The sequence below is a fragment of the Ochlerotatus camptorhynchus genome, unplaced genomic scaffold, assembly GCF_037179485.1.
Source record: "Ochlerotatus camptorhynchus isolate MF236.1 unplaced genomic scaffold, CSIRO-AGI_Acam_v1.1 ptg000301l, whole genome shotgun sequence".
Taxonomy (NCBI): Eukaryota; Metazoa; Arthropoda; class Insecta; order Diptera; family Culicidae; genus Ochlerotatus; species Ochlerotatus camptorhynchus.
In genome coordinates, this window is record NW_027040789.1 from 170,967 (window position 1) to 194,445 (window position 23,479).

At 37.8% G+C, this 23,479-nt stretch overlaps 1 protein-coding gene across 2 annotated transcripts in view; it reads right to left on the bottom strand.

The window, feature by feature from the left end:
- LOC135707022 (calcineurin-binding protein cabin-1-like) overlaps positions 1-23,479 on the bottom strand; it is a 340,814-nt gene that overhangs the window by 108,620 nt on the left and 208,715 nt on the right. For both annotated transcript variants that reach the window (XM_065228739.1, XM_065228740.1), the window contains exons 12-13: positions 19,788-19,919; positions 19,444-19,722 (exon numbers count right to left, since the gene is read on the bottom strand). In XM_065228739.1, coding sequence (XP_065084811.1) covers positions 19,444-19,722; positions 19,788-19,919 — 411 coding nt within the window. The remainder of the gene's footprint in view (positions 1-19,443; positions 19,723-19,787; positions 19,920-23,479) is intronic.

Below are 23,479 nucleotides of genomic sequence, written 5' to 3' on the forward strand. Positions count from 1 at the left end.
AAGTTCAGCATAATCAGCTGATTGACATCGTGGCACACAATGTTACGCCTTTTCTCAAGCTACATTCAAATTTTATTTCGCCCATCTCTAGTATGAATGCAGAAATTGTACCTTACTGACTGTTATTGCTAACATGTATGGATGAAGATTATCTAATTGATTGGAAACATTTAGCGTTTCCTACGCGTCGTTAGACCCTTTCCTTCCCATGATGGAGCACAGGTGTTCCACAACTTTTCGTTCCGTCTCATGTTTGTCAATCTACCATTGAATAGTAAGTAGGTACACTCAGGTCTTTTTTTACACGGGGGATACGTACCGTGTAAAAAAAAAAACGTGTAAAAAAAACCTACGAGATTTTGATTTTTCGCATGCTTTAATTTTTTTTTAAATCGGATTTTGATGCCATTTGTAATTAAAGCATGATATGGTCCATATAGACATATTTTAAAAATTTCTGTATTTACACCAAAAATTGTGATTTTTTTTAAGTATGCCATTCGATTACAAATAGCTTGAAACGGATAATGTGATGGGAATCAAGTCGATAGGTTGTATCGTTGTCGAGAAATCGTTAAAAACGGACCGTGTAAATCGTGGAAAACCGTGTAAAAAAACCGTGTAAAAAAAAAACCGCGTAAAAAACCGTGTAAAAAAAGACTTCAGTGTATTTATTTAAGCTTCTCGCTGTGTTCATAATTCTCGTCCATATGTCCTTATGGAAACAATTAAAATCCTGAAAAAATATTTTGTTGTACCACTTTTTTCAAAAACAATTTTTTGCATCTTAAAACAACGAAACCTTCTGGGAAACACAACATTACAATACTCATGAAGCGCCCCTAAGTAAATCCAATCGCTCCACCGCGAAAATAAAGACAGAAAAAAACAACAAACGTCAGCAACAGAACATTAGCCCATAGGTTAATGTTCTGATCGAAAATTAAACGAGCGGTTCCCCGCGACGGCAGCGAATGAATTACGAGAGAGAGGATTATTGACAAGTGCGAGAATGAGTGTCGTAGGGTATTATTTAAAGAAAATGACGAATAAAATTGGGAACGGTTCTGTTCTAGACTTAAGCAAAGGAGTGTGTTATTTTCATTCCCTTTCATTGTGGTGACAGCGGAAAAAGCTTTTAACAAAATAAAAGCGAGGAACGCTAATTTCTGACAAGTGCTAGAAACCAGTGGCAAAAAGTAAAATAATAGCCAAGACTTTTGAACCAAGCCAAGACGTAGTGAACAATGTAAAAAACGAAAAAATACTGAAGTGAAAAATAATGATTATTTAACAAAAATGTCATTTTGTTTTGTGTCACAAAAGGAATACGAACAGGGGCCTGCAGAATGGAAAAACATTTTTGAAAAGGCCAAAACGATCCCAGGTACAAGAAAATATCACTGTATTGTTCCGATTTCCGAAAATAAAATATCAGCGAAACTATTTTTGAATGACGAAGAACGCACCATTCATAACGTATAAAAACATGCCAATCGAAAGTTCATCAAATAACGGCGCCGGTGGTGTAGTGGTAAGCGTGATTACCTTTCACCCCAGCAGGCCTGGGTTCAATACCAGTCGGCGCCGCCGGGATGTTCTGAGGCATAACATCTCTGATCACGCCTTCCTTCGGATGGGAAGTAAAGCCGTTGGTCCCCGGTTCATGAGTTGATGGGTCGATAGGTAGGGTCCAGGTGTGGGAGCTGCCTTCCTGGCACGTCGGTAGCATTGGTGCTCAGCACGGAAAACAAGATCGACGGAAAAAAACAAACCAAAGGAAAAAAAAAAAAGTTCTTCAAATAAAAATATATCCAACGAAAAGGTTTATGTACAAATTATTATTATTAAAGACGATCGAAAGTAATAAATGTAAGATGCAAATAAAAACGCATGGGTATTTCATTTATTTATCTTATTTATCTTCTAAGTTAAAAACCAATTTTCCAATAGTCTATTGGTAGAAGGGTAAGTTGAAGGTAAGTACATGCATATCTTGCAGAACTTATCATATTTGATGGACAATCACGTATAACTTACGAAAAGGGCATATTTTCTACAAAAAATTGATTATGATAAAAGTAAATTTGAAATATCTCGAAAACGGTTACATTTAGGAAGTTTATCGATATGAGCACTATCTTTGAAATGATTTTTATAATCATATACTGACATCAAACTGAACATTTTGCCGTAAATAATGAAAGTTTCAAAAATGCCTTAAAAGTTGCTCTTAGAAAAACTTTTTTATTAAAAGTTTGTTCATCCTGGAGTTGTTTTCAAAACTTCTGCTTTCTATTCTAGTTTTTATTAAAAAAAATATAAAAAAAATCAAAAATAGGGAAGAGCGCTACTTCGTCGTAATCGCCCATTTCCGTTCTATCGAGCAGAAATCATCAATAATATCAATCATTTCACCATGCACAAAACATTAATACGTTTGATTCGATCCGTTAGTTCATAAGCCACAACATGAAGCCAATTACAGCGTATTGTATGAATATTTACACTCATTGTTCTCAAAACAAAAGAAGCGCTCCTAGCGAATCCACTTTTTCTACCATCATCCGTAGGACGAAGAAAATCTAATGGCGTTTCAATGCGTTAGGACGGAATTAAAACTCGTAGGACGAATTTAGAATGAAGAAGCAGTGTTAGATTTGTAATAATATCTCAACATTGATTGACTCTTTATCAAATTCAACGGTACGTATGGAAAGGTTAATAAATTTAGAAGTTATCTTTGATGCAAACATTCCATGTTTTGTTCAAACCCTTTCAAAAAAGAGAGGTAAAGTGCGGGATGTGCTTAGTAGGACGGAAATTAGATCAAAAACCCTACGTTTTTTTTTTGTTATTTGAATTTTGAGGTTTATTTTTAATTTTTTTTGTAATAAAACGAAAAAAAAAAAATTTCGTGTATACTTTTTTTATATAGCCTTATTAGTTTCCTACAACTCCTTTTTTTCTACAACCAACTGTTTTCGAACTACATTTTTTTTTTAAAGTACGTGTGCAAAAACACATAGGCCCTTTTTAAAAATTACCCTTGAGTCAAAAGGGTCTCCTCTCCTGCGGAAAATACTTGGTCTATCATACTGAAAATATGTGCCAAGTATCATCCAGATCGAAGATAGTCAAGGTTGGTGACTGACCGATTTGGCGTGGAATTGGTCCTATTCAAGCCTGATCAGAAAATGTTCTCAAATTTCGGGGCGTTAGAATCCGTATCAATTTAGAAGGATATACCTTGTACTGACCGTCAGCGGCGCATAGCCTCAGGTCTCCAGCGAGTTCCGAGTAAACAGTTCGAATGCAGATTGAATAAATCTGAATAAATATTCGAAATAAATTAAAGTTTGTGCTAAATTCCAACTGATCAGCCGCAGGCAGATGGTGATGCGTATCGACATTTTCTGTTGGTCGAACTTCGAAAAGTAATATCGAATTGATCATGACAGACGATTGTCAGATCGTGCTCGACGTAAACCTAAACATTATTAACTTTTCATCTCGGGTGAGAAATTGTGAAAATTTCATTGTTTTGTCGAGGATAGTGACACGAATTTTCGAACCTGGCGCGGCTACTAACGTGACTTTGTTTATATATCTCTTTTTAGCTATCATCCGGAGTTTTCTTTGGAGAGGCTAAATTGGTTTACGACTATGAGGATTATTTACCAATGGAAGCGAAGATTTAGTGCTTGCTTTGGATCCTATGATGATTGCTCAGTAGGCCATCCAGATTCTAGGTGAACCAACAACTGCAGATATTGATACTGTTATGATTGAATTATAATGATAATGTTATCAACGCTATTCTACTGGATATTAACAAATAAACTTAACCGGGTGGGATGCATGCCAAATACCAAGTGATTTCCCTTTCATGTCCTCAATTTCGTACGATAAGGAACCAAGTTTAGATTTTACTCAAGCAGGCAGATACATAACCTCATATTTCACATTGTATTTCTGAACTGCGCTCGATTGTTTCATGTTCCTATAGTAGACTTGGTGACCTATTTCGAGATCCTTTGCATGATGACGATGCCTGAGATTATATCGTTGTTTACCTGACTCATGGGCTTCCTTAAAGTGTTTTCAACGTTGTCATACATTCTTTCGAACAGCTGCCTCTGACTATCCGAACGCTGCTCAGGGGTTTGATCCTGTTCGGTTGGTAGGTCCTTATGATCTGATCCTTTAACGAAAAGTTCGTGACCGTAGGTTATGAAGAAAGGGGTCATTTTAGTCACGGAATGAACAGACGAGTTCAAGAGGGTTTCTATCTTAGAAAGTTTTGAATCCCCCAACCTTTGGTCTTCCTTGACATAGGTTCTAATAGCTACATTATCAGTGCGATTAACCCTCTCTACTGGGTTCGATTGGGAGTGATACTTGGCGTTTAGCCAGTGTCGGATGTCGTAACGTTCTAAAAGGGATTTGAATTCTTTAGAAAGAAAACATGTTGCGTTATCTGTTATGATAACTTCAAGGGTGGAATTTCGAAAGAACCATTGATCATGAACTATGCTGCATAGAGAAACGCTATTGATCCTACGGACTGGAGTGAGCATAATCCATTTACTAAAGAGGTCTAGTACTACTAGAATATGTTGGTAAGCCTTTTTGCTTCGAGGCAATGGGTCAACGAAATCCATAGCAATTATCTGCCAAGGGTGTTTTGTTATCCTTTGATCACACATTAGAGGAACTACGGGAACATAAGCACCTTTCACTTCTTTACACGTGCCACAATTTTTAATGTATTCGCGTATTTTTGCGGCTAATCTTGGCCAATAATATCGCTGTTTTATACGATCAATCGTCTTGTCTACCCTAAGATGCATTGACCCATCGTGATTTTCACGGATTATGTTGTCCTACTCGTCCAGTGGAGGGACTAATTTCCATTCATACCTATGATCGTACAGTAGATTATGAGTGGAAACAAATTTCAAAAGTTTTCCATCTTCTATTCGAAAATCTACAAAATTTTCAGGGTTGTCCTGAACTTTTTTGAGAGTGTCTTCGTACCAGAAGATAATCTAGTGGAAACAACAGCTATGCTCCTGGAAAGAGCGTCTGGGATAATATTGTCCTTTCCCTTTCTATGTACTATAGTCATATCATAATGCTGTAACGTTAAACACCAACGACTACAGCGGGAAGCTGTCTTCCACTTAGTCGAAATAATGTGGGATAAGGCTGACGAGTCGGTGATTAAAGTAAAGTGGGCTCTTTCAACATACCCTCGAAATGCTTCGATCGTCAACAACGCGCTAAAGTTTCCTTCTCACACCATGATAGTTGCGTTGAGGAGCTGTAAACTTATGCGAGAAATAAGAAATCATTCTCTCTGAGCCCTTTTGCTCTTGAGTGAGGATACCGGCCACCGCTACATCACTGGCATCGGTCTTCTTCTTTTTCTTCTTCTTCTTCTTCGCATTTCAAGCTTATTGCATATCGCATATTAGCTTATAGCGTGCTCTCAACTTAGTGTTCTAGATGCACTTCCACAGTTATTAATTGAGAGCTTTCGATGCCTGTATCATTTTTGCATTGGTATAATTGTGTGGCAAGTCCAATCATACTTGTATGCCCAGGGAAGTAGAGAAATTTTCCAACCCGAAAAATTCCTAGACCGGACCGGGAATTGAACCCATTCACCTCCAGCATGGTCTTGCTTTGTAGCTGCGCCTTTACCGACTGAACTAAGGGAGGCCCCCATCGGTCTGTATGCAGAATTCCTTAGAAAAGTCGAGACTCATGAGGATGGGAGCTGAGATGAGCTTCAGAAAGCTTCTTCAGCTCGTTCCGACTTTACTTTTTGTTTTTAAAAGATCGGTCAGTGGGGTAGTAGATCCACTGAAACTCTCTATAAATCTACGGTAATAATTACACATACCTAAAAATCTGCGTAATTTCGTAATTGTTGTTGGGCGCTCATATTCCACTACAGCTTTAACCTTTTCTGGATTCGAACGTAAACCTTGAGTGGACAGCAAGTAACCTAAGAAAGGCAATTCATTTACGTCGAATTTAGATTTCTCTAAATTTATTGCAAGATTTGCTGCCTTTAAACGACGTGCGACTTCTTTAAGCAACAATACGTGCTCTTCGTAAGTGAGCGATGACTATGTCATCTAAATATACAAACACTCGGGGTGCCAGTTCACCATGCCCTAAGACTTGGTCCATAAGACGGGACAATGTCACCCGACTATTGACCAAGCCAAAGGGTAGCCTGGTGAACTGAAACATCCCTAGGTATTTCTTGGACGCTGAAGGCTGTATATCGACGAGAAGAACCCTCAAGAAGAATTTGCAAAAATGTTTTAGCCAGGTCGATGGTACTAAGGTACTTAGCTCGAGGTAATTGACTGAAAATTCTACCGGGGTGAGGTAGTGAATACGCGTCTCGCACGGTGCGTTCATTTATCTTGCGAGCATCAAGACATAAGCGGACTTTTCCCATGGGTTTGATGACCGGAACAACGTTGAGAGACCAATCAGAGTGACACCTTTCGATGATTCCTATCCTGACCATCCGTTCGAGTTCTTCGGCAACTTTCAGTTGGACTTTCGGTGAGACAGTGTAAGGGTACTGACGAACCGCGGGTTTATTTTTCCATTTGTCATGAATCTATATACGATGGGTAATAAAAGGGGTTGATGAAATTTCGCCAGGGATAGCAACTTTGAAAAGGGTTCTAAGCTCCTCGAGTTGCGCTAATTCGGCCTCGGACAAAGATGACCGCGACTCTTCAGGGACTGGGTTAATTTCTTCAATTAACGCACTTTGTTGAATCGACGGAGATATACCGAATCGCTTCCAAAAGTCCATTCCGAGGATGCAATCAAGCACCAAATTTTCTATAACTAGAGTTGAAAGTATCCGAACTTGATTGTCGAATGTACAAGATATATACAATTTTCCAAGTACATTGAGCTTCGTTCCACCAACGGAACGGATTTCAATGGGGGTTTTCATAACGTTTAATTTACAATTATTTAGTTTTTGATAAATACGGTCACTGATAAGGGTTATATTACTACTTGAATCGAGTAAACCTTTGGTAATGTTTCCATATAATTTAACTTTAGCATACGGCCTATTATCATTAGGTACTGAATTAGAGACAACTTGTACATTAGGATCTTCTTTAGTATCTAAAGTTGACTCCCAAAATTTAAAAGGAGTTACGGAATCTTCAAAAGAATTTACGCGGATGACGTTGACGACCGGCGACTTTCGATCATCTGAAATCCATTTTTTTTACAATACGGACAATTTTGGGTGTCGAATCCTTTAAATCCGCACATTCTACAAAATAGACCTTTACTCGATCTACAGTGATCAATAGTGTGATTGGTAAACCTACAGTAAATACATTGGTTCATCTCAGGGGGTTTGTGAGCAGCAATCAAACTGGGCAAGGATCGAATATAATTGGAATTTCCTTCTTTGGGATTATCTTGTCCCACTATAGCTTTTGAATTGGAATTATTAGAAAACATTTTTATTAGATTTAGTATTGGTTTTGGGTTGCTCCTTGTTTTGTTTGTTGTTGCTGTTGTTGTTGTTAAGGGATTTTTATTTTCGAAAATCTGACAATTGGTTATTATTTGGTCGTGGGTTATTTGGGTTTTCCAGGTTTAATTTCATTTACAACGTTGGCTGATTTTTCAGAGTCAAACATTTTGTTGTAGAGCGAAAAATTTAAAGCATCAATCTCACGACCTGCATTCACTAATTGTTGAAGGGCTCAGTTGGTTTCCATAATAAATACTTTTTGTAATCTCCCCGCATATTTCGTTAAACAACATCTAACATTTCAAAATTGCTCATCTTTGACGTCTTAGACTTCCAGAGTTTGTCCATGTCATAATAATAATCTTGGAATGATTCGTTCCGTTGTTGACGAAGTTGGTATTCTCTGCAGGTCGATGAAACTAACTAGGTTACTAGTGTTTTCTTTGTTTGGAGTAAACATATAAATATTGTTTGGAAAGCAATATAAGCAAAAAGCAAAATATCCTCCCATTTTGATATTGACTATATAATCTACACAGCAGATATTATCGATTTCCGTATCTAAGAATCACATGGTATAATTGGTATAATTGCCAATATCTCAAGAGGCTCCGCGATGTGGATAGAGTCCCTATTGATGATGTGATATGTTGTAAGATAAAGATCTCACCGAGCTAATTAATAATTACGATATTACAGCCGATAATGACAAGACTTTGCTACTATGTATTCAAAAACTTTGCATAACTTATATCATCATGCTACATGGGGAATTGCTTTCTTCCAAATGACAGTAACATTTATTGATAAAGTGAAAACATGTCTCAACTGTTGTAAAAAGTTAATGCTTCGTTCAGAGTTGGGTACAGTTTAGTTAATTCACTAGGAACATTTTCGAGAGCAACCTGTATTTTGAGACATTCATGATTATAATTTATAAATTTTACACTAAGAGACTCCTGAAATAAGGTTGGAGAGAAACTGGTTAGCGGCGCCGGTGGTGTAGTGGTAAGCGTGATTGCCTCTCACCCCAGCAGGCCTGGGTTCCATCCCAGTCGGGTATATTCTGAGGCATAACATCTCTGATCACGCTTTCCTTCGGAAGGGAAGTAAAGCCGTTGGTCCCCGGTTCATGAGTTGATGGGTCGATAGGAAGGGTCCAGGTGTGGGAGCTGCCTCCCTGGCGTCGGTAGCATTGGTGCTCAGCACGGAAAACAAGATCGACGGAAAACAAATCAAGGAAAAAAAAGAAACTGGTTAGCAGCTATCGATTATCGTTAGCTCCCGATAATCACATTATCATTTTATTGTTTAGAGATCATCGAATTATTCTAACGTATTATCTGTGATAGAAGTAATAGTAATAGTGTTTGGTTAGTTTGACAAACCTCGGCAACTATATATAGATAGTGTAACAGTCAATTTCCGGCAGATATGAAAAGCTTAGCGTACACTACCGCTCATAAATGTGGCATCCCTAGATGTTTCACTATCATGTATGTCTCATATCTAACATCAGCATAAAGGTACTTTGCAACATTATTCGAGAAAGTTGCAAAGATTATCATCAACCTTTCGGCATCAACATTTCAAAAGGGCGAAACTAACAATGATGTCAAGCTGTGAAAAACGCTGTCAAAGTTTTCGAAGCGAAAAAATGGATTTATTTTAAATCAGTAAGCAGTGCAGGTCTAATCCTTTAAATTTGGTGTTGGGTGGTGTTGAGTACTTGGCACTGATGAAGTCTGCAAGTAGTAGACGAAATACGCGTATCTGTCAAAAGATAAGCAATTATAACGGAATTTAAAGAAAATAAACCAACCCACTCAAAGCTCTTCATAAAGAGCAGGTCTATTATTTGCACCTTTCAGCTTGAGTTGACCCAGACCCCCTTCACTCTTTGGAATTTATAGAGACAGATAACAGCGCCAATAGGTCTTTGACGATATAACGTTGAACTGCAGCGTTGGAAGGAAACACGCACACCATCATCTATACATGTACGAACCCACACCACTGAGCGGAGGGTACAGCTCAAATCAAAACACGAAGCGGTGTCATCACTCATCGTCATCACTCAGCTTCGGCAGCTTTAGTTTACGATTTAATTCACCGTAATTGAAAAATACCTTCTTTATAAAATAGAAAAGTAATCATTATTTCATCGTAATTTTTGAATAGCCAATAGCGTGCAGCGTTGGCCAAGGAAGACGGCATATTTTATTACGTTTGTTTAGCAATGATTTCGATACGTTGCGTTTTTTCCATGTATACTTCTATGCAACTTCTATTATGTTGAGCAACAGCTTCATAAATCATCAATTCTCGATTACTTTTTCGAAGGGACGTATCTGCATTTATTATTGTTTTCTCAAGCTTTTCTGATGCGTATAACGTGGTAATGTTTGAAAATTTTTTTCGCCGGCCGCAGTGACTGACAGAGAAAATTAGTGTATTTCCATTTATGTTTTTTTTTACATTCTGACCATGTTGCTTTGTTTTTCTTTCTGTGATTATTTGACATGTAATTTTACTATTATTATTTTTATGATTAGTATTATTAACATCATTTGGGCTACAGCCAGCCTGTTGATGTATGGCAACAATAAACAATGGATGCAATCATAACGAAGTGAGAATCTTGCTATTACAATATAATGATGATGACATCCATCATCCTCTTCCCTCGGCTGATCATCAACGTCCACACTGGCATATGTCATACTGACATCTGTCATTTATTGAGCCCTGATGGTAAAGTTGGCGGGGGACTCCCAACAGTTTCAATGTGCACTCATGAGATGGCACTGCGATCACATAAGGGTGGTGTATCCATTGCCTTGTTCGAGGAATTGATTTGTGGGATATCTTGTTAATGAAATATCTTTGGTTGACCCTTGTTAATCAGTTCACTCCGGTTTATGAAAATCGAAAATAAGAAAAACTGTTGCTCATATTCGGTTTTAGTACACGTCATTGCACTGTTTCTGTTCGTACACTACCAAGGATAAGTTCAGGAACACATAATTGAAAAATAAAGTTCTACATCACCTAGCCTATCTGACCTTGATGTGGAAATAAAGGATAAAATGATAAGATGAATAAATCAGTAAAAGCATTTCAAATTGGCGAAACTGACAAATGTAAACAAACTGAGTTTTTTTTTATAGGAATGGACAGCAAGTGAACAATTTCATAAAATTTCACAAAAAAACATGTTTTGCCACCCTAAATTAACATCTACAAAAAGGCGTAACTAACTTTTGTAGTTTAGTATAGTGAAGTTAATTTCGCCCCTCGGTTTGTTCGTCATCAGCAAGGGCGAAACTACATCCAGGTTTGAATTGTGACCTAATTTTTGATTTCCGTATCTTTGATGGTTTTCATGCGAATTTTGCAGTATTTTTTTATGTATAACATATTCTCGTAGCCATAGCGTTTACAACGGTGAAAATATCTCCCAGGGTACTGCACCTACGTATTTCTAGTTGTAGTTGCTAAAATGCATTATTCTCAAATGAATATTACAAGATTGCCCACAACTCAAATTACCTTAAAATTGGATACCACAGAACCCGATTCGGTTATCTTGATTCTAGATCATGAATCGTGTCCATCAATCATCGCAAACGGAAAACCAGCTGCTGAGTCAATTCGCTGATATCGACGTACAATAGGTCCAGCTGATTTTTGATGGATAAAACAAACCTAAAATTAACGCAATCAGCATCATTTCCTTGATCCTTTTTATGGCACCACTTATTTAGAAGCAATCTCTTACTGAAAAGTAGCCGCACACAAGTGGCCTCCGTTTGATTTAGCATGTTCAGTTTCTATGATTTTTGCACGCTCATTACCGCTGGGAGATAAAATTAAAACTTTGACAATTCCATCAGAGATGATGGTGATGATTTATTTTTTGTTTGTTTTCACAAACATTGAAATTTTGAATTTAATTAAAGTAAAGAAAAAGAAAGAAATCCAAGATATAAAATTTGTGTAAAAGGGCGCAATCGAAAACCGTAAAAAAAAATTAGGCACTGTCAGTGGGGCCAAATTGACAGTTTGTCAAACAATAGGTACAAAAACGAAAGGGCGTAATCAAAATTGATGAATATAAATGGCAAAATCTAATTTTGAAGATTTTTAACATTAAAAATACAAAATAAAAATCTAAACTTCTATGAACTGATTAACAAGGGTCAACTCAAGCTGAAAGGTGCAAATAATAGACCTGCACTGCTTACTGATTTAAAATAAATCCATTTTTTCGCTTTGAAAACTTTGACAGCGTTTTTCACAGCTTGACATCATTGTTAGTTTCGCCCTTTTGAAATGTTGATGCCGAAAGGTTGATGATAATCTTTGCAACTTTCTCGAATAATGTTGTAAAGTACCTTTACGATGATGTTAGATATGAGACATACATGATAGTGAAACATCTAGGGATGCCACATTTATGAGCGGTAAATGTACGCTAAACTGACGACGTTCTTCGCGAAGTAAATAAATATTTCTTTCTTTTTAAAGTAGGGATGATCACTGCTCATGAGAATGATATGTATCGTAGTCGCAAGTAATTGTGGCTTTTCAATCTGCCGGAAATTGACTGTTACACTATCTATATATAGTTGCCGAGGTTTGTCAAACTAACCAAACACTATTACTATTACTTCTATTACAGATAATACGGCAGTATAATTCGATAATCTCTAAACAATAAAATGATAATGTGATTATCGGGAGCTAACGATAATCGATAGTTGCTAACCAGTTTCTCTCCAACCTTATTTCAGGAGTCTTTTAGTGTAAAATTTATAAATTATAATCATGAATGTCTCAAAATACAGGTTGCTCTCGAAAATGTTCCTACCCTAATAAAAAAATACCATAAACGAACGATAACCCAAATCATTGAACTATTCCACAAATGGTTTGGATGATACCTTGAACACGTCGTTAAGCAAATTAACCATAACATTATTATTAGGGTAGTGAATTAACTAAACTGTGCCCAACTCTGAACGAAGCATTAACTTTTTACAACAGTTTTCACTTTATCAATAAATGTTACTGTCATTTGGAAGAAAGCAATTCCCCATGTAGCAACTAACTGATGCATTTTTTTCTGATGATATAAGTTTAGCAAAGTTTCTGAATACATCATAGCACAGTCTTGTCATTATCGACTGTAATATCGTATTTATTAATTGAATTAGCTCGGTGAGATCTTTATCTTACAACATATCACACCATCAATAGGGACTCTATCCACATCTATCCACAAATGTAGTCATACGATTTTTTATGGAGATGAAACCTTCCTAGATACTTCACTTTGACGGAAATGGCCATTCCTGGGATCTGGAAATATTTTTCAAGCTCCTTGAAATGCTAAGTGACCAACAATGGTGACCATATTGGATGTCTATGGTCCCATAGACCTTCCGGGACATAATTTGGTTCCCCTGGGGCCTGAGATAGCCTAGTCGGTAAATGCACTGTATTATTAATTCGATGGCGGTAGGATTGATTCTCGGTCTAGCCGAGTCGGATAGGAAATTTTCTCGACTTGCCTGGGTATAGAAACCAAATAACCAACATCATCCCGATGTGCTTCTACAGTGCATTAGTTGGTCAAGAATCAGTCATTCAAGCAATGAAGTTCGCAGTAGCCAAACATCTAAACAAGACATCTGATGTGGCATTAACCACTGTACTGATTCTACAGCGTACCATTTCATGTGTTTTCATGTGTTTAAAGAATAAATACTTTCTGATGTGTACGGTGTAAAGGATAATCGAACTATGATCGGAATCCCTTAGGTCGAAGTATATAAGAAGTACATTTGTATGGGTGGATGAGTGGTAGCGGAACAGTATAAATATGCAATAAAGCATACGATCGCTCTCTTGTAGTTTGTGAGCTGAAGCTATACTGATTTGTTTTCTATTTCATCTGGTGACTGAATAAAATAGTGTTAAGTGTAATTTACAGGATTTAATACTTTAATACCACTTGTTTGTAAACCATATATCTTGGGTAGAATTTTGTTATACCAATAGGTTTCATTATATTCGATGATATATTTGTTGTATATAGTTGGATCTTCCACAAAATAATAATGTACAACATCCATTTTCGTATTTTGGAACAATGCATTACTGTTTGTGCCTTATTCATGGTTTTTGAGTCCATTTCAGCTGTTGTAGGTGAATCGCGCCTGTCCAACTGTCTTCTGCGTTTAATTAATGCAAAATTATCCCCGTCATTTGAAACACATATTGAAAAAGTTTAGTTAACAAATTATATATGATAGGGACCATAAAACGGTATCAATTTGGTTTGCGGTGTGTGTTTGATCACTGTAGTTCTCATTATTTTTCTTAAAGTTTAATATTTTTGTTATGTCATTTTAATGTCTTTCAGCAAGTATTGTATCACAAAAACTACGAGAAAACCCAGAAATCAAATTCAACCCACTGATCAATTTTACTCCCTTGACACTTAAAAAAAACCCTGAAAAATATTTCCGGATTTCAGGAATAGTCATAGGTACTATCTTTCAGAGTACAGTATCAGGGAAGACCTATTCACCATGAAAATGCAGAACCCACATTAAGATTAACTTCCTCTCACAGAAATTACCGGTATTTGAAGTAAAATATCAATGAAGTTGGTCCCTTAGCATTTCAAGAAACTTGTAAAAATATTTCCGGATCTCAGGAATGGCCATAGGAACTATTTTATGGTTCAGTATCGGAGAAGGTCGGTTTTCCATGAAAAAGCTGAACCCACATTTAGGATAATTTCCTCTTACTGAAAACAGCGGTGTGGAAACTCAAATATCATTGAATGGTCCCTTGATAACTCGGAAAAATATTTTAGGATCTCATGAATGACCTGAGGACCTATTATTCAAGGTGCACTATCAGGGAAGGCTGGTTCTCTTTTAAAAATGATGAACCCACATGGAGGTTAATTTTCCTTCACTGAAATCACCGGCAGTTGAACATAAATATCAATGAAGATGGTCACTTGGCATTTCGAAAAACTCGTAAAAATATTACCGAATCTAAGGAATGTTCACAGGAACAATTTTTCAAGTATTGGGGAGATAGTTTTTCCGCGAAAATGCTGAACACCACATTTAGGTACTGAAATCACGGTTTTTTTCTTAAATATCACTACTCCAGTTACTTGGCGTTCTCGGAAATCCGGAAAAATATTTTCTGATCTCAGAAATGGCCGTAAGAAACATCCTTCAAGGCGCAGGATCGGGGGAGGCCGGTTCAACATAAGAATGCTAATCATATTTCCAAGTCTACGTACTCCCGACTGACATGTGTAGAAAGGAGCACATCATGCTGTAGACTGGAACTGATCGATGCGTCGGTCCGGTTTATGAAAATCGAAAATACGAACAACTGTTGCTCATATTCGGTTTTAGTACACGTCATTGCACTGTTTCTGTTCGTCCACTACCAAGGATAAGTTCGGGAACACATAAATGAAAAATAAAGTTCTACATCACCTAGCCTATCTGACCTTGATGTGGAAATGAAGGATAAAATGAAATGTATTATCTTTGCAACTTTCTCGAATAATGTTGTAAAGTACCTTTACTGTTAGATATGAGAGATACATGAAAGTGAAACATCTAGGGAACCCCACATTTATGAGCGGTAGTGTACGCTAAGCTGACGACGTTCTTCGCGAAGTAAATAAATATTTCTTTCTTCTGAAAGTAGGGATGATCACTGCTCATGAGAATTGGCTTTTCATATCTGCCGGAAATTGACTGTTACACTATCTCTATATAGTTGCCGAGGTTTGTCAAACTAACCAAACACTATTACTATTACTTCTATTACAGATAATACGTCAGTATAATTCGATAATCTCTAAACAATAAAATGATAATGTGATTATCGGGAGCTAACGATAATCGATAGCTGCTAACCAGTTTCATTCCAATCTTATTTCAGGAGTCTTTTTCATTTTCATTTTGCAGCGTTTGGTGGGGCAATGGGAGCGCAAGTCAATCCAAAACCGAGGATAAAGGAAGGGTAATGGCTGAATAGTCTATGCGGACCACTTGAACGCCATGGGAAAAGGAAGGGATTGAAGAGGTCGGTTATTGGGGGGTTTTGAGGAAATGACACATAGTACTAGATTTGTGTTGCAAAATGTAAAGAAACCGAAAATCTTGATATTTTAAAGCAACCATAAAAATAAACAGACAATATATGAAAAGGCTAGTTGCCTCCCTAAGCGGACCCCCCGCATCCTAACTCTTTTGTTAATCTACTTAATGCTATTAGGCTGTCTAAATTTTCTTATTTAAGTTCTTTTGATAATTATGATATCTCATTAGTCTAATTTAATAAATAATTGAAATCTCTAATTTACCTAATCAATCATAACTCGTGCTAAACTGCTAAGTAATCTAAAATTTAACGTGTTTCAAATAATTTTGACTTTGACTTTGATTTATGTTTATTATATCTTAGATCGACCCAGGTGACACATTCAAGTGACTAAAATGCTTCACTTTGAAATTAGTTTCCTAGCTGATTTTAAAATTATATAAGGTATATGCTTCAACTACACTCACACGTTTCCACTATATCGTCCCACAAAATTACGTATGGATATGTCACAATAGAAACACGCCACCGTGGAAATCCCGAGCCATAGTTCAAACATTTATCCCAAACCAAAATGAAGCATATATAAGATTAGTTACAATACCATGGTGGTGTTTAATATTGTTCCCTGAGTAATACCACCTCAATGAAAACAACAACGAAAGCTTGTCACGCAAGTAGAAGGAGCACTGTTGGGCACTTTCTGAAATATTTCAATAGTATAATTCCCTTGCAAACCCAAATAAATCTATCTGCGTAAAAATAAATAAAATAAGAGTGATTTGCGGCAAAACCCACCAGTATCGCACCCAACGTCAGTGCCTATACGTAAGCGTACTACAACGCGGCTTTCAAATAAAGGAGTAACAAGTGTGATACTATCACTTCAGGCTAGAACTTTGGTTCTCTTATGCAATGGTTCATGAGAGAGGGGAAGCTCAGTAATCCTCATCGCATGCTCATGACGCTATTCTGTCACGGCATGAGCCAACGATGCCAGACCTAAACCAACCGTCTTCAACGCTCCACTATGAAGCATAAGATTAGGCCCGCCCACCAATGTCCAGGTTAAAAACTAGCCAAGGGGAGGGAACCTTATTTCAGGAGTCTTTTAGTGTAAAATTAATATATTATAATCATGAATGTCTCATAATACAGGTTGCTCTCGAAAATGTTCCTAGTGAATTAACTAAACTGTGCCCAACTCTGAACGAAGCATTAACTTTTTACAACAGAAATGTTTTCGCTTTATCAATAAATTTGACTGTCATTTGGAAGAAAGCAATTCCCCATGTTGCAACTAACTGATGCATTTTTTTTCTTCTGATATAAGTTATGCAAAGTTTCTGAATACATCATAGCAAAGTCATGTCATTATCGGCTGTAATATCGTAATTATTAATTGAATCAGCTCGGTGAGATCTACATCTTACAACATATCACACCATCAATCCGCATCGCGGAGCTTCTTGAGATAATGGCAATTATACCATATATCAAAATGGGAGGATTTTTTTGCTTATTGCTTATATTGCTTCCCAAACAATATTTACATATTTTCTCCAAACAAAGAAAACACAAGTAACCTACCTAGTTTCATCGACCTGCAGAGAACACTTTGTTTCCCAGTGTATATTTGGACCCATTGTCATTCAGGGCGAAATGGAGGATGTAGGGAAAGGCTTCATCCACTATTCACATGCTTCAGTCAGCCGTCGGCAGAAATCAAGTGAGCCGAAAGCCCCTCGCGCGCATTCGTGTTTAGTACAGTTTTTTTTTCTTTTCCTTGCCATGTTCTTCATGTACCCGTACAACGGGAAAATGATTTGCATGAAATGAAAATGAAAAAACGATGCAAGGAAAGTCGGAAAATTGTACTTTGGAGTACACCAACAGATTCCTGACATTCTCACGAATCTTCTAGTATATAATTATCATGTACTTTAGAATAAAGATCACGAGTTATCAGAGGGGAAAGATAGCACATGGTGTCTACACCTATGCAACCACGTGGCCGGAATTGGGTGGTCTCCATGTCGGAAAAACAATCCAGTTGGGTGGGTTGGATTTTCCCAAAAAATGTCCAACTATCAGTTGCCAGAAAGTTATGCTACAACGTAGTGTGCTTCGATTTTTCGATTAGCTTATTTTTCCAGCCCATTTTTGCGGGTTTTCGCAGATGTACTAAAAAATCCCAGCAAGGGAATAATATCAATAATACTTACAGACGGGGGCCTTAGGCAGACCCCCCGTGTCCTTTTTGTTCCATGAGTCAGTATACAGCATTAGTTTTTGTATATCTAGGGGAAATGTCTCTAATGTTGGCCTATGGATCTAAGATTGGGGCCATCGCTAAAAATCTGCTATTTATCAGTTTTATCTAGATGAACGCGTTGTTGGGACGTTACTAATAGATATTTTTGGTGGTTATTGAAAATTTAGTCGATTGCTGAATTTATGTATGGGCCCAAATTAGGGACACTTAGGCCGACATTACCTGCATTTCCCCTATATCATGTTTTGCTAAACATGCGACACCACTACATCGCATCCTCCTGTCAGCCGTCGGCAGAAATTATGCGAGCCGAAAGCACCTCGCGCGCATTCGTGTATAGTACAACCTTTTTTCTCTCCCTTGCCTTGTTCGCCATATACCGGTATGTAAGCGGAAAAATTGTATGCATGAAATGAAAAAAAAAAACTAAGCGGGAAAAGTCGGAAAATTGAAATTTTGAGTCACTTAAAGATTCCTGATATTCTCACGAATCTTCTAATATATAATTATCTGGTACTATAGAAGAAAAATCAAGAGCCATCAGAGGGGAAAGATAACACATGATGTCCACACCTATGCAATCATGTGACCGGAATTGGGTGGTCTTCTTGTCGGAAAAACAACCTATTTTTTTTGTGGGTGGGATTTTCCAAAAAAAAAAATACAACTTTCATGTTGCCAGAAAGTTATGCTACAACGTAGTGTGCTTCGATTTTTCGATGAAATATTTTTTTCAGCCCATTTTTGTAGATTTTCCCAGATGTACTAAAACATCCCAGCAAGGGGATAATATCAACAATACTTCCAGACAGGGGCCTTAAGCAGACCCCCCGTGTCCTATTTGTTCCATGAGTCAGTCTACAGCTTTAGTTTTTCTATATCTCCTTATTGTACTTATTGGCCTACCTTTCTTCGTTGACCTGATAATGAAATTCCGTCCGTTTTAAATTATACTTTTCTATAGCTAAATGCTTCAGTTCGAGGTCAGCTCTCTATCTATTTATTATATGATTCCACCGCAACGCGCCCTATCTAGATAAAGGGTATTCGCAAATGTTACAAGAGAAGCACACATTGCCTTTATATAAACGTACTACGACGTGGCAAATGAATAAAAGAGTGGAGGCGAACCAGCCTAAGGCCTCCTAAATAAAGCTAAATAATAATAATAATGAATAAAAGAACAGAATGTGTGATGCTTTCACTATCGTCAAAGTCTTGGTCTCCCATGCAGGTTAGTATGAGATTAAGACCTTCCACCTTCGGCGAGGTGTCAAAAATGACCAACGGAAGGGACATCCCTGCGGATAGGAAACTAGTTAAAAGCAAAATGACTCTGGCTAGACATGTTGGCGTCATTTGTGACAACTGTCAAATCTTGCCGCTATCGTTCCCCGTACGCGTACATTGCGTTTGGACATTTAACATGAATTTCAAAAATAAAAAACTCGGTATTTGTATTGAAACATATACATACTTGTATGAATTGAATTCCGGCAAAACATCAGGACGATATATATCAAACAGCTGAACTGCTCTTTCCCATGATAAAATTTCCATAGTAGACTCATGATCTTGAAGATGTCGGGTTCTTCCTTTCTTAGGAGGGTATCCGAACAAACAAAACGTTGTTTGCTCTAAGCACTCACTAATTATATCACGATATGGTTCAAACATTGGAGAACGCAACTTGGGAACGATTACATCCAGCATTTTAAGCAAAAGTCTGTTGTTTCCTTTTGAGCACCATTGTCGCCTGTAGTTACAATGTAATGAATTATTAATGAATCTAAATGTTAATTATAAAATGTATTCCTATACCGTCCTAAAAGCTCGTGCGCAACAAAGAACAACATAATAGAACTGAATAGGGATTCTTCTTCTATTTCGTGTAAGGGCATCTCCTGATTTACTCCACGGTTTTTGCGGTACATCATATTTTGGTCATCCTGCCTGTAATGGAAAGTAATAATTAGCAATATTCATTTCGTTCAGTGATGACCAAAGTTTGAAAAAATGGGCATGAGCACCACTGATTTAGTTGATCTGTGATGATGATGATGATTTCACCAATTCCAATTTAAGTTTTTCGTTGTTATTGACTTAATACGACTATCTTGTCTTGTATGTGAACTAGGGGCAAGAAGGTGACGATAGTGCATTGCGATTGATTGAATAGATGTACCGTGATCTACTCTAATTCACCGCTGCACCGTACAAAACAAAATGTTGATAGAATAAAAACCACGGATCTAGGGTAACGTCGTATTTTTTAGTTCCAAATACCGTGGTTTGGTTGCAGCAACAAAATAGCTTAATAAAACGTATGTTTTAATTCTGAATCAATTGAATTAGGGCGTTAGAAACAGGGGTGCTATGCATGATGTAGCCTCACCAAATAGACTACACCCGGATATATTCCGGGTACCCCCAGGCAGTGGCGTAGCGTCACTGGATGACACGGGGGTCACTGATAATGACAATAAAATAAATAAACTTGAATAAGTAAGAAGGGTCTGATCACACCATAGGTGGATAAATTCGGGTTTTTCTTTTACATTTACACACAATAGATATATCTACACGCAGAGAAAATTGACCTTATTGAACCAAAAAAAAATATTATTGAAATATTTTGCAATGTCAAATATAACTTTTTTTGAATTCAATATTTATATTTTGTAGCTTCAAAAATGTTTTTTGTTGTTTTCATTGCAAATTCTTTTTTTTTTTTATCTAGTTCGTTTATTTGGAAGGCTCAATCGCGTTAGCTTTATGGAGCCGATAATTCATTGTTCACTGTGTGTAACAAAATTCACTTAATTCTATGTCTAGTAGGAGTTGGGCCGATTACTCGCGGCTTACTCGAGGTTAGAAGGGTACATTTTCGAAGGATAGGATCAGGGGAGGAACTTGGGGTAGGGTTTCGTTGTCTCATCAGAGCGTTGTCGCCAGTATGAACGGTAGTGCTGTTCTAGCTTCGTCCGGAGTTCAACCGGCTATGGTGCGTGACCAGTGGGCGACGATGAGACTCATCGAGACGGGGGGACAAGACAAACAAAAACTAATAAAGAGAGACAAAAGACAAAAGGAATTAAATTCTTATACTAGACATTTGAAGAAAAACATAAACGGACTGCATATAGCAGAGATCACGGGTTGCCAACACGTCTCTGATAGGAACATAGGGTTGTCTTCCTTGGGCCTCGAGGGTATTCAAAAGTCGCTCTCTGGCGGCGTCATTATCCGTACATTGCCAAACTGCGTGTTCGATGTCATCGTAACCGTTTCCACACCGGCAGATGTTGCTGTCCACGAGGTTTATTCTATTGAGATGAGCATCTAGCGAGTAGTGGTTGGACATAAGTCTACTCATCACGCGAATGAAGTCACGACTTAAGCCCAAGCCTTTAAACCACGCTCTCGAAGAAACATTAGGAATAATTGAATGTAACCACCGTCCAAGATTTCCAGTGTCCCAATCGGTTTGCCAACTCGAAAAGGTACTCTGACGCACTAAATGGTAAAATTCATCGTGTGAAATTTGCCTGTCATACAATTCGCCTTCCTGCGCGCCCACCTTTGCGAGAGAGTCCGCCTTCTCATTGCCTGGGATTGAGCAATGTGAGGGGACCCATACAAAGGTAATCATATATGATCTTTCGACCAGCACACACATCTGCTCTCTTACCTTTGAAAGGAAATAAGATGAGTGCCTACCTTGTTTCATCGACCGAATAGCCTCAATCGAACTGAGACTATCCGTGAAGATGAAGTAATGGTCTGCGGGCATGTTGGAAATCATCCCCAATGCGAAGTTGATTGCTGCCAGCTCAGCAACAAAAACGGAACAAGGTTCCTGAAGTTTGCGGAAGGCGGTAGAGTTTTCATTGAAGACACCGAAACCAGTGGATCCATTGAGACGGGACCCATCTGTAAAATATCTTTTTATGCAATTGACTTGTTGATACTTTTCAGTAAAAATACGCGGAATAATAATAGGTCGAAGTTGATCGGGAATCCCATGAGTTGCTTGTTTCATGGTCAGATCATATTCAATTGAGAAACTGCGATTGGTGAAGTGAACACGGTCTGGAGTATAACAAGGAAGACACATATCTGATGATATGTAGTGGTGGTAGATTCTCATAAATCGAGATTGTGTGTTCAGCCCAAGAATTTCTTCAAAATTAGCAATTATAAGTGTGTTCGTCACTCCGCATTTGATTAGTATTCTGAGAGAGAGCTCCCAGAAACGGTTCTGGAGGGGTGTTACTCCTGCCAGAACCTCGAGACTCATGTTATGCGTTGAGTGCATACAGCCTAGAGCAATACGCAGACAACGATATTGAATTCGTTCCAATTTTATTAGGTGACTTTTTCTTGAAAGCAGAAAGAACCGTACTCTAGAACAGAGAGAATAGTTGTTTTATAAAGCGTTATGAGGTCTCCCGGATGAGCACCCCACCATGTGCCGCAAATTGAACGGAGAAAGTTGATCCTCTGCTGACATTTTTGCTTCAAATACGTAATATGGGCATTCCAAGTGCACTTTGAATCAAACCAGACCCCAAGGTACTTGAAAGACAATGATTGGGTAATGTTTCTGCCCAAAAGATTAAGCTGCATTTGGGCTGGGTACCGCTTTCGAGTAAACACTACCAGTTCAGTTTTCTGCGGCGAGAATTCGATCCCTAGATTCATAGCCCAAGAAGACAAGTTATCTAAGGAATTTTGCAATGGTCCTTGCAAGTCCACGGCATGTGGACCTCTTACGGAAACCACACCGTCATCTGCAAGTTGTCTTAGCGTGCATTGTTCTGCCAAACAGTTGTCGATATCTTTGACGTAAAAGTTATAAAGAAGAGGGCTGATACATGAGCCTTGGGGCAGGCCCATGTAACTAATTCTGGAAGTTGTCAGTTTTCCAAGAGAAAAGTTCATTTGCTTTTCTGACAACAAATTGTACAAGAAATTATTTAAAATTCCAGAAAGTCCACATCTGTGCAGATTGTCTGACAGAATTTCAATCGAAACTGAATCAAAAGCCCCCTTAATGTCCAAGAATACTGAAGCCAATTGCTCCTTGTGTGCAAAGGCCAGTTGAATATCTGTGGAAAGCAGCGCTAGACAATCGTTTGTTCCTTTGCTCTTGCGGAACCCAAACTGTGTATTTGATAGCAAATTATTTGTTTCGACCCACTGATCGAGTCTCCGAAGGATCATTTTCTCCAACAATTTCCTAATGCACGAAAGCATGGCAATCGGACGGTATGAGTTATGGTCAGACCAACCGGTGAACACTCGTGTTTATTTCAGTTACCATGGAGACGTAATTTGTGATTAGCCCCGGTCCCTTTCAAATTGTATCATTATTTATTAACGGCCTTATATTTGAAATGACGTTTCACATTCATCTAGTGATGTCCGATTTTCATTCGAATAATCGTTTAATCGATTAACGAACCGAAAAGTAAAATATTTATAATCATATTTATTAACATCTCCAAAGG